The following is a 12,850-nucleotide window of genomic DNA, read 5'->3' as shown; positions in this document are numbered from 1 at the left end:
GTGAGCAGGGAGGTGGATAGGGGTCGGGGCGGTCAGAGGGTGGGGAACGGGTTGAATGGGGACAGGGTTCCTGAAGGGGCAGTCGGGAATGAGAAGAGGGGTTGGATGGGGTAGCGGGGTGCAGTCAGGAGTGGATGTTCTGGGGGCTGTCAGGAGACAGGGAGCAGGGTGGGTTGGATGGCACGGGGATTTCAGGGGGGCTGTCAGGGAGCAGGAGGTGTTGAATGGGGGGAGAGGTAGATATGCTGGAGGGTAGGGATAGGGTTCAGAGTGACCTAGACAAATTGGAGGATTGGGTCCTAACGGGAGTTTCAGTGGGAGTTCTGTTGGAGGAGCAGGTTTTTGTAGTTTGTGGATTGTATTGTGGAGTTTGTGTGTGAGTGAGTGTGTGTGCAGGCTGCTAGGGGCCGTGTGCTGGGAGCGAGGCTGAGCCCTGAGTTGGGGGCGGGGCTTACCTGATTAGGGGTCCTATATAAGGAGCCAGGCACTCAGGCAGCGGCACAGATAGCTGCAGCGGCACAGGAGCCAGCAAACAGAGCTGCTAACAGGGGAGTTTCAGTGGGAGGTTACAGGGGAGACCAAGGCAGAGAAACCATCAAGTCAGACAAGGGAAGGGGCAGGGGTCTGCCAGCAGCCCAGTGCTTGTTGGTGGCCTGTGCTGCGGTGTGAGGCGTGGATTGCCAGGCACAGAGTTGGAAGGGTATGATTGAGGCAGAGGCAGCAGGTAGAGACACACTGAGGATGACCGAATGCGGTAGCTGTGGCATGTACATGGTCCTGGAGGGGGCACCTGAAAGGAGTTTTGTCTGCATGAAGTGCCGCCTGATAGAGCTGCTGGAAGAAAAGATAAGAGGACTGGAGATGCAGGTGGAAACTCTGGCTGAGTTTAGAAGGGGGTTTGAGCAGATGATGGAACACAGACATGATGAGGCACAGGGGATAAGCTCAGACGAGCAGATAGAAGCAGGACCAAAGAACTTTGAGGAGGGGCTGCTGGGTGAGGAAAGTGGACGGTGGAAGCATGTGACTAGGAGAACCAGGCAGAGGAAGAGACGGGCCAGCGATGGAGAAATAGAACTCAGGAACAGGTTTGCTGAGTTGGAAAATGAAGATGGAGCACAGCAGGCTGCTGAAGGAGAGAGGGCAAAGAAAAAGAGACGAGCAGCTAGTCCTGCAGAAGGAGGGGAGGAATCAATGGAGGCGACACCAAGTATGAACCCTAGGAGGATTGTAAGGGCGAATACAAATCGAGAGGACTTGCGGCCAGCCGGTGTGGGGGATAGACCGGAGAATCACACTGTCGCCAGGAAAAGGCAAGTCTACGTGATTGGAGACTCTTTACTGAGAAGAATAGACAGGCCTGTAACTAGACCTGATCAGGAGAACAGAAGGGTGTGCTGTCTGCCAGGGGCTAAGATACAGGATGTGGACCTGAGGCTGAATAGGATCCTAGCAGGAGCGGGAAAGAATCCATTGATTGTCCTTCATGTGGGAACGAATGATACGGCTAGTTACTCGCTGGACTGTATCAAGGAGGACTATGCCAGACTAGGGAAGACGCTCAAAGAAATCGAGGCTCAGGTGATCTTCAGTGGGATTCTGCCGGTTCCTAGAGCAGGGCGACGAAGGAGTGACAAGATTATGGCGATCAACAGATGGCTCAGGCATTGGTGTTATAAGGAGGGCTTTGGGATGTACGGTCATTGGGAAGCGTTTACGGATACACAACTGTTCGCTCAGGATGGACTTCATCTAAGTAAGGAGGGAAATAGAATTCTAGGATGGAGGCTCGCCGACCTCATCAAGAGAGCTTTAAACTAGGAAGTTGGGGGAGATGGTTGGGAGATGTTCAGGAGATCTCCACGCCGGAATATAACCTGGAGAGGGAAGTAAACAAAGTGAGAGGGGATACCCTTGCGGACCAAAGAATTGATCCAAGGAGGAATAGTGGAGTAGAAACCAGATTAACGGGTGATGCTGGTAGTAGAAGGTCTGTGCACGACGGGGGAAAGAATGTCACTGACGCCAAACGCCAAAAATTAAAATGTCTATACACTAATGCGAGGAGCCTAGGTAACAAGATGGAGGAACTGGAGCTACTGGTGCAGGAAGTGAAACCTGATATTATAGGGATAACAGAAACCTGGTGGAATAGTACTCATGACTGGAGTACAGGTATTGAAGGCTATGTGCTGTTTAGAAAAGACAGGAAGAAAGGCAAAGGTGGTGGAGTAGCCTTGTACATCAATGATGAGATTAACTGTAAGGAAATAAGAAGCGATGGAATGGATAAGACAGAGTCTGTCTGGGCAAAAATCACACTAGGTAAAAAAGCAACTAGAGCTTCCCCTGAGATAGTGCTTGGGGTGTGCTATAGACCACCGGGATCTGATTTGAATATGGATAGAGACCTCTTTAATGTCTTTAATGAAGTAAACACAAAGGGGAAATGTGTGATTATGGGAGACTTCAACTTCCCGGATATAGACTGGAGGACGAGTGCTTGCAAGAATAATAGGGGTCAGATTTTTCTGGATGTGATAGCGGATGGATTTCTTCATCAAGTAGTTGAAGTACCTACGAGAGGGGATGCCATTTTAGATTTGGTTTTGGTGAGCAGTGAGGACCTCGTAGAAGAAATGGTGGTTGGGGACAACCTTGATTCGAGTGATCATGAGCTGATTCAGTTCAAACTAGATGGAAGGATAAACGAATGTAGATCTAGGATTAAGGTTTTCGACTTCTCGAGGGCTAATTTTAAAGAGTTAAGGAAATTAGTTAGGGAAGTGGATTGGACGGAGGAACTTGTGGATTTAAATGCGGAGGAGGCCTGGAATTACTTTAAGTCGCAGCTGCGGAAATTGTCGGAAGCCTGCATCCCATGAAAGGGGGAAAAAAACCATGGGCAGGAGTTGTAGGCCAAACTGGATGAGCAAGCAACTCAGAGCGGGGATTAGGAAAAAGCAGAAAGCTTACAGGGAATGGAAGAAAGGCAGGATTAGCAAGGGAAGCTACCTTGGTGAGGTTAGAACATGTAGGGATAAAGTGAGGATGGCTAAAAGCCACATTGAACTGGACCTTGCAAAGGGAATCAAAACCAATACTAAAAGGTTCTACAGCCACATAAATATGAAGAAAACAAAGAAAGAAGAAGTGGGGCCGCTATACACTGAGGATGGAATGGAGGTTAAGAATAACCTAGGCATGGCCCAATATCTAAATAAGTACTTTGCCTCAGTTTTTAATAAGACTAGTGAGGAGTTTAGCATTGATGGAGTGATGATAAACGGGAATGTGGATATGGAGGTGGATATTACCGCAGCTGAGGTAGAGGCCAAACTTGAACAGCTTAATGGGACAAAATCGGAGGGCCCGGACAATCTCCATCCGAGGATATTAAAGGAACTGGCGCGTGAAATTGCGAGCCCGTTAGCGAGAATTTTTAAGCAATCGATAAACTCGGGGGTTGTGCCGTACGACTGGAGAATTGCTAACGTAGTTCCTATTTTTAAGAAAGGGAACAAAAGTGATCCGGGTAATTATAGGCCTGTTAGCTTGACGTCTGTAGTACGTAAGGTCTTGGAAAAAATTTTAAGGGAGAAAGTAGTTAAGGACATAGAGGTCAATGGTAATTGGGACGAATTGCAACATGGAGTTACTAAAGGCAGATCGTGCCAAACCAATCTGATCTCCTTCTTTGAGAAGGTGACAGATTACTTAGATAAAGGAAATGCGGTAGATCTAATTTACCTCGATTTCAGTAAGGCGTTTGACACGGTTCCACATGGGGAACTGTTAGTTAAATTGGAAAAGATGGGGATGAATATGAAAGTTGTAAGGTGGATAAGGAACTGGTTAAAGGGGAGACTCCAGCGGGTCATATTGAAGGGTGAACTGTCAGGCTGGAAGGAGGTCACTAGTGGAGTCCCTCAAGGATCGGTTTTGGGACCGATCTTATTTAACCTTTTTATTACTGAACTTGGCACAAAGAGCGAGAATGTGCTAATAAAGTTTGCGGATGACACAAAGCTGGGGGGTATTGCTAACACGGAGAAGGACAGGGATACTATTCAGGAAGATCTGGACCACCTTGTAAACTGGAGTAATAGTAATAGGATGAAATACAATAGTGAAAAGTGCAAGGTCATGCACTTAGGGATTAATAATAAGAATTTTAGATATACGTTGGGGACGCATCAGTTGGAAGCGACAGAGGAGGAGAAGGACCTTGGGGTATTGGTTGATAGCAGGATGACTATGAGCCGCCAATGTGATACGGCTGTAAAAAAAGCAAATGCGATTTTAGGATGCATCAGGCGAGGTATTTCCAGCAAGGATAAGGAGGTGTTAGTACTGTTATATAAGGCGCTGGTGAGACCCTATCTGGAATATTGTGTGCAGTTCTGGTGTCCCATGTTCAAGAAGGATGAATTCAAACTGGAACAGGTCCAGAGATGGGCTACTAGGATGATCCGAGGAATGGAAAACCTGCCTTATGAAAGGAGACTCAAAGAACTTGGCTTGTTTAGCCTGGCCAAAAGAAGGCTGCGGGGGGATATGCTTGCTCTATATAAATATATCAGGGGGGTTAACGTTAGGGAGGGAGAGGAATTATTTAAGTTTAGTACTAATGTAGGCACGAGGACGAATGGGTACAAACTGGATTTTAGGAAGTTTAGACTTGAAATTAGACGAAGGTTTCTAACCATTAGGGGAGTGAAGTTCTGGAACAGCCTTCCGAGGGAAGTAGTGGGGGCAAAAGACATATCTGGCTTTAAGACTAAGCTTGATAAGTATATGGAGGGGATGTTATGATAGGATAGTTTAATTTGGGCAATTGGTCTTGGATTATCACCAGATAAGTCTGCTCAATGGTCTGCGGGGAGATGTTGGATGGGATGGGAACTGAGTTACTGCAGAGAATTCCTTCTTGGGTGCTGGCTGGTGAGTCTTGCCCACATGCTCAGGGTTTAGCTGATCGCCATATTTGGGGTCGGGAAGGAACTTTCCTCCAGGGCGGATTGGCAGGGGCCCTGGAGGTTTTTCGCCTTCCCCTGCAGCGTGGGGCATGGGTCACTTGCTGGTGGATTCTCTGCAGCTTGAGGTCTTCAAACCAATTTTGAGGATTTCAATAACTCAGTCCTGGGTTAGGGGTTGTTATAAAAGTGGATGGGTAGGGTTCTGTGGCCTGCCTTGTGCAGGAGGTCAGACTAGATGATCATATTGGTCCCTTCTGACCTATGAGTCTATGAGTCTGAGTCCAGGGGAGGGCCGTTGGTGGGTGAGAAGCAGGGGGGTCAGATAGGGGGCCAGGCCGGGCCACGCCTGGCTGTTTGGGGAGTCACAACCTCCCCTGACTGGCCTGCCATACAATTTCCTAAACCCGATGTGGCCCTCAGGCCAAAAAGTTTGCCCTCCCCTGCCTCTGTGGTCATTCAGTAACGGACTTAAAAGTGGCAATTTTGTAAGAAGAAAAGCGTCAAAAACAGACTCCAACAAGAAACTGCTGAACTGGAATTAATATGCAAACTAGATACCATTAACTTTGGCTTGAATAGAGACTAGGAGTGGCTGGGTCATTACACAAATTAAATCTATTTCCCCATGTTAAGTATCCTCAGACCTTTTTATGGGCCATCTTGATTATCACTACAAACCTTTTATTCTCCTGCTGATAATAGTTCATCTTAATTAATTAGCCTTTTAGAGTTGGTATGGCAACTTCCATCTCTTCATGTTCTCTATATGTATTTATATTTCTTACTATATGTTCCATTCTATGCATCCGATGAAGTGGGCTGTAGCCTACGATAGCTTAATCTCAAATAAATTTATTAGTCTCTAAGGTGCCACAAGTACTCCTGGTTTTTTTGCAAATATGGAAAGTTCGGTTCTTTTACCTGGCTTTCTCATCTGGTTGAGTAGATAAAAAGCACTTGTGGTCCTATTTCCTTTGTCACTGAAATAATTCCACTCTAGGTTTTGGCTTTCTCCAGATTTAGTGGTACAGCCAGTAGGGGAATATTTGGACAAAGTAATGCATATTAAATAGGTGGCATATGTTGCTTGGGCAAATTCCACTTGGCCTGTGAGGATGAGATGCCTAACTTCCTCAGACCTTACATCCAGAACTTAGCTAGGAACAAATGTAGAATATGATTGTTCCAAGCAAATTTTTATCATGGATGCATTTTATTTAACAGTCAGAGAACAAATTTGGAGGCTGGGTGTGTCTCTTTGCAGTATAGGTCAGTTAACATACAGGAAATATTACATTGTTTTTAAGTACTGGCAGGATTTATAAATGCTGTTTCCTTTGAGAGGTATTGAAATACATGGTTTATATTTCATGTGGCTTGGAAAAAATATTCTTGTTGGCAGACTCTAAAATGAAATATGTAATGCAACTGTATTTATGAGAGAGACTTAAAGAAAAAGCAGAAATCATGTAAAGGTCCTATAGGTGTCTAATTTATACCACAGCATGTATTCCAGACTTTGTGTCATTTGGGAAAAATGTGTTCTGTTTTAGACTACAAATGTGAAGATCTTTAGGAATCACAGATGAATGATAAATAAAAAGGGTCAGTTTGCCTAATGCCACCTTTTCCAGTGTTTTATTAGCAATAATTCTGGTATAAATGTACATTAGAAACTCAGTGATGCTCCCCAGATGTGTTTTTACCATTTAGAAAAGAAACTGCTAATTCAAAACATGTTTTACGATAAAAGCACAATGTAAAATAAACCAGACACAAATAGTGTAGATAGTGTATATAAAGGGGCAAAAGGGAGTAAAAGCAATTAATTTGAAAAATGTAGAACTAAAAATTAAAACATAGTTTGGCTCAGTTTTCTACCGGACAACCATCTTAAAACACATGGGTTGTCCTATTGAAGCAATAGGGTACATGTCTGCTTAATAGATGACCCCTAGCTTGCAGAAATATGCACTTTTGAATGAAGAGGGAATAACTGTTCATTGGGAGTGAAATTCACCCCATAGTTTGCAGTTCATAGTTTGCATATGGACTTGTTCCTTAAACCTCATTGTAGACATTTTAAAAGAGAAGCTACTAACAGAGCATTCACACCGACTGGTCACTGTACCCATTCTGTGTGGCCCAGAGGTACTCTGATGGCCTCACAAGGCTGACTTTAAAGGGAGTGATGTCAGGACAGGCTGTTGGATCCAGCAGTATTTATACCCTGAATATTTGTCACTAGAGGTTGCAGCCAATATCTCAGTTTCTAGGCTTGAGAAGCAGCTGCATGAGGGCTGTACTTCAACTCTGTGTATTGACCTTCAGTTAGGCAGCTTTTGTGGTACATTTGGGGTAGCATATCTTTGAATGCAAGTTCAGCAATGTTCAGAGCCTAACTGTTAATACTGGTATATACCAAAGTATTGAGTTTGTGCTGAGGCAACCCACAGTAATGTAAATATATAGGATGAGATTTGCTACCCAGGTGGCAGGAATAGGGTGGGGAACTGTAGTCTTTTAAAGCTATCTTTTTGGTCTCCCAGCCCTGAGCCTCTGCGGGCTGAAGAGGCCTCAGTGTAACTTAGACAGCCCCTAAGTTACAGCAGCTTCTCTGGGCTGTGCTATGTGCCACAGTGCTGCCTGGGATCTCTGCAGCATGTCATGCTGGGACCCTACCCTCCATAAGTTTCTGTCGCCCCCACCCCTGCCCCAATACACCTACTATGGCACTTTTGCAGTGCCTGTGCTGGGTCAATCCTTTCATAGCTAGATATGCGGCTTTTGGGGGCTTCTTTACATGGCCCCAGCCTTTGCCCTGGGTATAAAGTGGCCAAAGTGAATCCTGACTCCTAGTATTTTACAGATATACAATCTAACTATTGACTGTGCCACCACCTTCATATTCCTCTAATGGCTTCCGTGACACTGCCCATAGGAATACGCCCCATGCTGGTAGTAAACAAGACCATATCACCTGGATGCAGGGTTTGATTGGAAGGATGTATCTGAATGCCTAATATGAAAATGAAAAGTCCAGAAGTTGGATTTATTTTTTTAGGAAATTGTATTAAGCTGATGAAGATTCCAAGAGCTATTGACACTAACAGCTTATGTGAATTTGGCAAAAATAAAGTGGAAAAGCTTTTGGCTAAGAAAAGAATGAAATTTAACTATCTTAGATAAGTAAATAAAAATCTTCTTTCCAGTCCTTAGGATAGCAGTAAGTACAGACATAATCAGCAGGTGCTACCATTAGCAAATTAAGTGTTTGGTAAGATGCATTGTATGCTTCTAGTTAAAGTGCAGCAGGATTGAGTTCATAGTTTTTCACATTGGCTAATCTTCAGATACGGCTCCTATTTATCACCTTCATTTCAGCACACCACCTCACTATTTGCACTGTTTTTCTTTTTTTTTTACTTTTTTTATTCCTCTATACTTGACTGACTATTTAATTTCTTTTGTATTCTATAATTGCTTATTTTTGAACTATTATCAAATGTCTGTGTAACTTACAGCAATATTTCCTAAATCTCAGGTATAATAAATATAAATCTTTTCAAAAGTATTTTTCATAGCTGTGGCTAGACTAGTTGTGGCTAGTGCTTGTGTGTTTTCAACACACGCATTTTTTTTGTCTTCATTCTGTATATGTGTAGAATCATAGAAGCATAAAGTCAGAAGAGATGCAAGAGTCAGTTTAATCTAATCTCTTACCAAGATTCAGGTTTTGTTGTATCTAAACCATGCAAGATGGATGGCTATCCAACCTCTTTTTGAAAACCTGCAATGAAAGAGCTTCCATGACTTCCCTAGGCAGTCTGTTCTATTGTCCTACTGTTCTTACAGTTAGGATTTTTTTTCTGAGATTTAATTTAAATCTCCTATACTGTAGTTTGAACTCATTGCCTCTTGTTATGTGCTCTGTGGCAAGAGAACAACTTTTCTTCATCTTTTTAATGGCAGCCTTTTGAGTATTTGAAGACCACTATCATGTCCTCCTTTAATCTCCTCTTTCCAAACTAAACATACTCAGTTCCTTCAACCTTTGCTCATATGGCTTGCATCCATCCCATCTTTGTTGCTTGCCTCTGGATCTTTTCTAGTTTCTCTAAATCGGTGACCGAAATTGGACACTGTACTCTAGCTGAAGCCTAACCAGTGCCAAGTAGAGCGGTGTTATCACCTCCCGTGATTTACATGCTATGCCTCTGTTAATGCAACCCAAAATTGCATTTGCTTTTTTTGCAGCAGCATCGCACTGTTGACTCATGCTGAGGTTGTGATCCTCTACAACTCCCAGATCCTTCTCAGTTATCCCCCATTCTGTATTTGTGCATTTGATTTTTCTTCCCTAAGTGTAGCATCTTACATTTGGCTTTGTTGAAGTTCATTTTGTCATCTGTAGGCCATTTCTCCAATATATCAAGATCCCTCTGAATTTTAGCTCTATCCTCCAAAGTGTTTGCAGCTTTGTGTCATCTGCAAATTTGATCAGTATGCTCTCTATTCCTACATCCAGATCACTAATAAAGATGTTAAATACACCAAATCCAGAACTGATCCCCAGGGAACCCCACTTGAGACCTCTTTCCAAATTGCCATCATTTACTCCTGAAGGCATTCTGTGCCAAAAAATTAAAAATTCTGCGCACAATATTTTAAAATTCAACAAAACTCTGCAAGCTTTATTTGTCAATAAATAAACGCAGAGGTTCCAGCATGGCAGCAGGTAGCACAGGCCACTGGCTGTACGAAGGTGGGAGATCACCCTTCAGCCTCCCCACGCCCCACCCCGGGGACACAGACTTAGTAGTGAGGCTGCACCCAACTATGACACAGCACAATGCCTAGGCCTGTCCCAGAAAAACCCTGGGGCCCTGCCCCTCTACACCAGGTGTGGAGCAGGCAGGATCCAAGTGTGGAAGGGGCTCAGTGTGGGGGGATCCAAATGTAGGGTGAGAGGATTCGGTGTGGGACAATCTGGGTGCAGGCAGTTCAGTGGGAGGTCTAGGTGTGGGGGGATCTGGATGCACAGAGGCTTGTTGTGGGGGTTCCAGGTGCAGGGGCAATGGGACTCTGCAGGGGCTTGCAGGTGACAGTGGTTGGGGCTCAGCAGAGGGGTCTGGGTGCTGGTAGTTGGGGGTCTGGCTTGGAGCTCTGCATGTGGGGGCTCAGGGTGGTGCAGGGAGCTGAGGCACATCAGGGTAGGGGTTTGAGTGCAGAGAGCTCGGGGAAGGGGTGGTCTGGGTGCAGGGGTTGGGGTTCAAAGGCAGAAAGTCTGGGTGCAGGAGGGCTCCAGATGCAGGGGTTGAGGTTCAGTGGGGTGGGGTTCAGGTATGGAGGGCTAGGGGAGTTCTGGGTGTATAGGGTGAGGCTTGGCTGGAATATTGGGATATGAGAGGTCCAGAAGCACAGAGGTTGGGCGGATGGGGAAGCAGCTCCCTGCACAGTGACCTCCCCCTCCCCCTGGTGGCTGAGGAGCGATAGGGGTAGGAAGCAGAGGAGGATCCTGAGCTTCCTGCAGCTGGAGAAGGTTTCTGGAGATGGGTCTGACACAGCCCCAGATACTCCTTGCAGGGGAAGAGGAAGTCCTGTCCTCTCCTGCCTCCAGCCCAGCTGGGACTAGCAGCTGATCCCCGTGCAGGGTAGGAGACACTGGATGGGGTGTCCCCAGCCTCATGGTGATTTACCTCTCCGCTGGCTGCTCAAGGTGCCTGAAATGATGTAACTGCACTGCTAGGGAGTGTGCATGGCTGCTCTTGCAGCTTCGCTTTGCATCCCTGTCAGTGTCACAGAATTCCCCCAGGAGTAATCATTCCATTAACAGTGACTCTTTGTTTGAGGTTGTTTAACCCATTATGTATCCACTCAATGGTAGTTCCATCGAGCCCATATTTCTCCAGCTTGTTTATCAGAATGTTATGTAGGACTGTGTCAAAAGCCTTGCTTAAATCCAGATATATTATGCCCACCATATTCTTCCTATGCACCAAACCAGTTACCTTGTCAAAGAAGGAAATCAAGCTAGTTTGGCATGAGTTGTTCTTAGTAAATCCATGCTGGCTGCTAGTGATCACCCCTTCATCCTCCAGTTATTTGCAAATTGAATGTACAGATATATACATTTCTAAAAATTCTATTTCTATGTTCGTGTATTTATTTCCCAAAAGCTGAACTGTGGTTGGTCTCTCTTTTTTTGAATTTTCTTTAAGTTTTTATTGTCTATTTCAAACTCTGAAAACTGTCTTTTATTGGCTTTTCTATGTCCTTATCCCATTTCTTTAAAAAATAACGTACTAATTATCGCAGGATAGGAACAAAGCATTTAAGCAAAGGGAAAAATGTGTGTATTTACACCATTGATAGTTATAACTCACTATAATCTGAAGCCAAATTATTTATTTAAAGCCCATTCACATCAAAGAATGAATATGCATTCTTGCTGCAAAGTAAAAGCCATTGGTCTAGTAAAATAATTCCAAGGAACTCTCCTTTTCTTATGTTACTTGACTATACAATGGAGAATAATCCTGCATTGGTAGGAGAGTTTATACTGTGGGTCTGTTCTTTCTCTAATTGTGATTCATTAATAAGTAAGATGCAGTGAGGCGTTCAGCCACCTCTTGAGCCTGTGCTACAAGCTTTAAGCTGATTTACAGTATCTTAGGCATTCTCAACTATGTACATGATTCAAAGGAAAATAGTTGTGGGGAAGGGGTCAGCAAACTTGGGGTTATGATAGGCATGGGGAAACAGTAGAAGAGAGACTATGTGGACCTGCTGTGGATCAATAGATTTGTAGGAAAACTAGAGCACAGATTTATTTAAAACACTATATGAATCATACAAATATTTTCAAACAAACCTTACATACCTTTTTGTTCCTGTGGATAGTATATGTAATAATATAGTACTAAGCAGACCTGCTTGCCTTCAGTTTTTTGGAAGACTTATTTTAGGTATATCTGTTTCTAAAGTAGACCAGTTGAAGCTATATGCAATATATACGCTTCAGAAAGGTGAATAAGTACTTTGCCACAATTTACTATGTTAAATGAAAACATAGATTTGCTAAGAGAATGAATATATTCTGTATCTTGGTAATATACCTAATTTTCTTCTAATGATTGGTTACCAGCTCGAAGGCGTAACTCAAAGTATGGTACCTGTACAGTGGCATTGGACTGAAGTTTTTATAAACTAATTTGAAGTATTAATCATTATCACCAGCTGAAACTAGTATTACAGAACCATCTTGTTTGCATCGTCTCTTGCCCAGGCACCACATTGGTTATTTTACACTTGTATCTTAACAAATGGTTGTTATAAGGGGATTCCAAGGCTCTAGTCCTCCTTTTATAATAGATTCTAAGTTTTCCCCCAATAAATAATTTTTTGTCCATTTAATTGATTATTAACATGTTTGGATGGTGCCATTGGAGCATTTGGTTATGCTTCAGAGAAGGGCAGATGACAGAAAGTGTTTGTGCCGTGTATAGCGATTGCCTTCCCTGATGCCGAAGTGCATCACTTGTGATATGCCTGAACATCACTGTCCTTGGAATCATGTGACATGTAATCTGTTCAGAGTTCTTATTTCCTGCAACATGCAGCAGGCCTACAAACTAGTGTCTTAATCCTGATTTACTTTGTGTCTTTACTGGAATCTCTTATAACTTAGTTTCTGTGGGAAAAAGTTTTTTTCATATTTTTGACTTTGTTTTCTTGTTCTTCCTTTTTTAACTCTCTAGCCAACAAGAACATTAGTCATGACAAGCATGTCCTCTGAGTAAGTACTAGATATTCTTGTGTCTTTCTAGTCAATGTAAATTTTGAACTTCTTTATAGTCTTGGCTTTCACA

The 12,850-nt window shown here is 43.8% G+C and overlaps 1 protein-coding gene across 4 annotated transcripts in view; it reads left to right on the top strand.

Moving 5' to 3' along the window:
• The window catches only part of MCPH1 (microcephalin 1), a 223,444-nt gene that overhangs the window by 51,595 nt on the left and 158,999 nt on the right, over positions 1–12,850 (top strand). For all 4 annotated transcript variants that reach the window (XM_050950730.1, XM_050950729.1, XM_050950731.1 and 1 more), the window contains one exon: positions 12,740–12,777. In XM_050950730.1, the coding sequence (XP_050806687.1) occupies positions 12,740–12,777 (38 nt within the window). The remainder of the gene's footprint in view (positions 1–12,739; positions 12,778–12,850) is intronic.

The sequence above is a fragment of the Gopherus flavomarginatus genome, chromosome 4 (assembly GCF_025201925.1).
Source record: "Gopherus flavomarginatus isolate rGopFla2 chromosome 4, rGopFla2.mat.asm, whole genome shotgun sequence".
Classification (NCBI taxonomy): Eukaryota; Metazoa; Chordata; order Testudines; family Testudinidae; genus Gopherus; species Gopherus flavomarginatus.
This window is presented reverse-complemented; position numbering and strand designations above follow the sequence as displayed.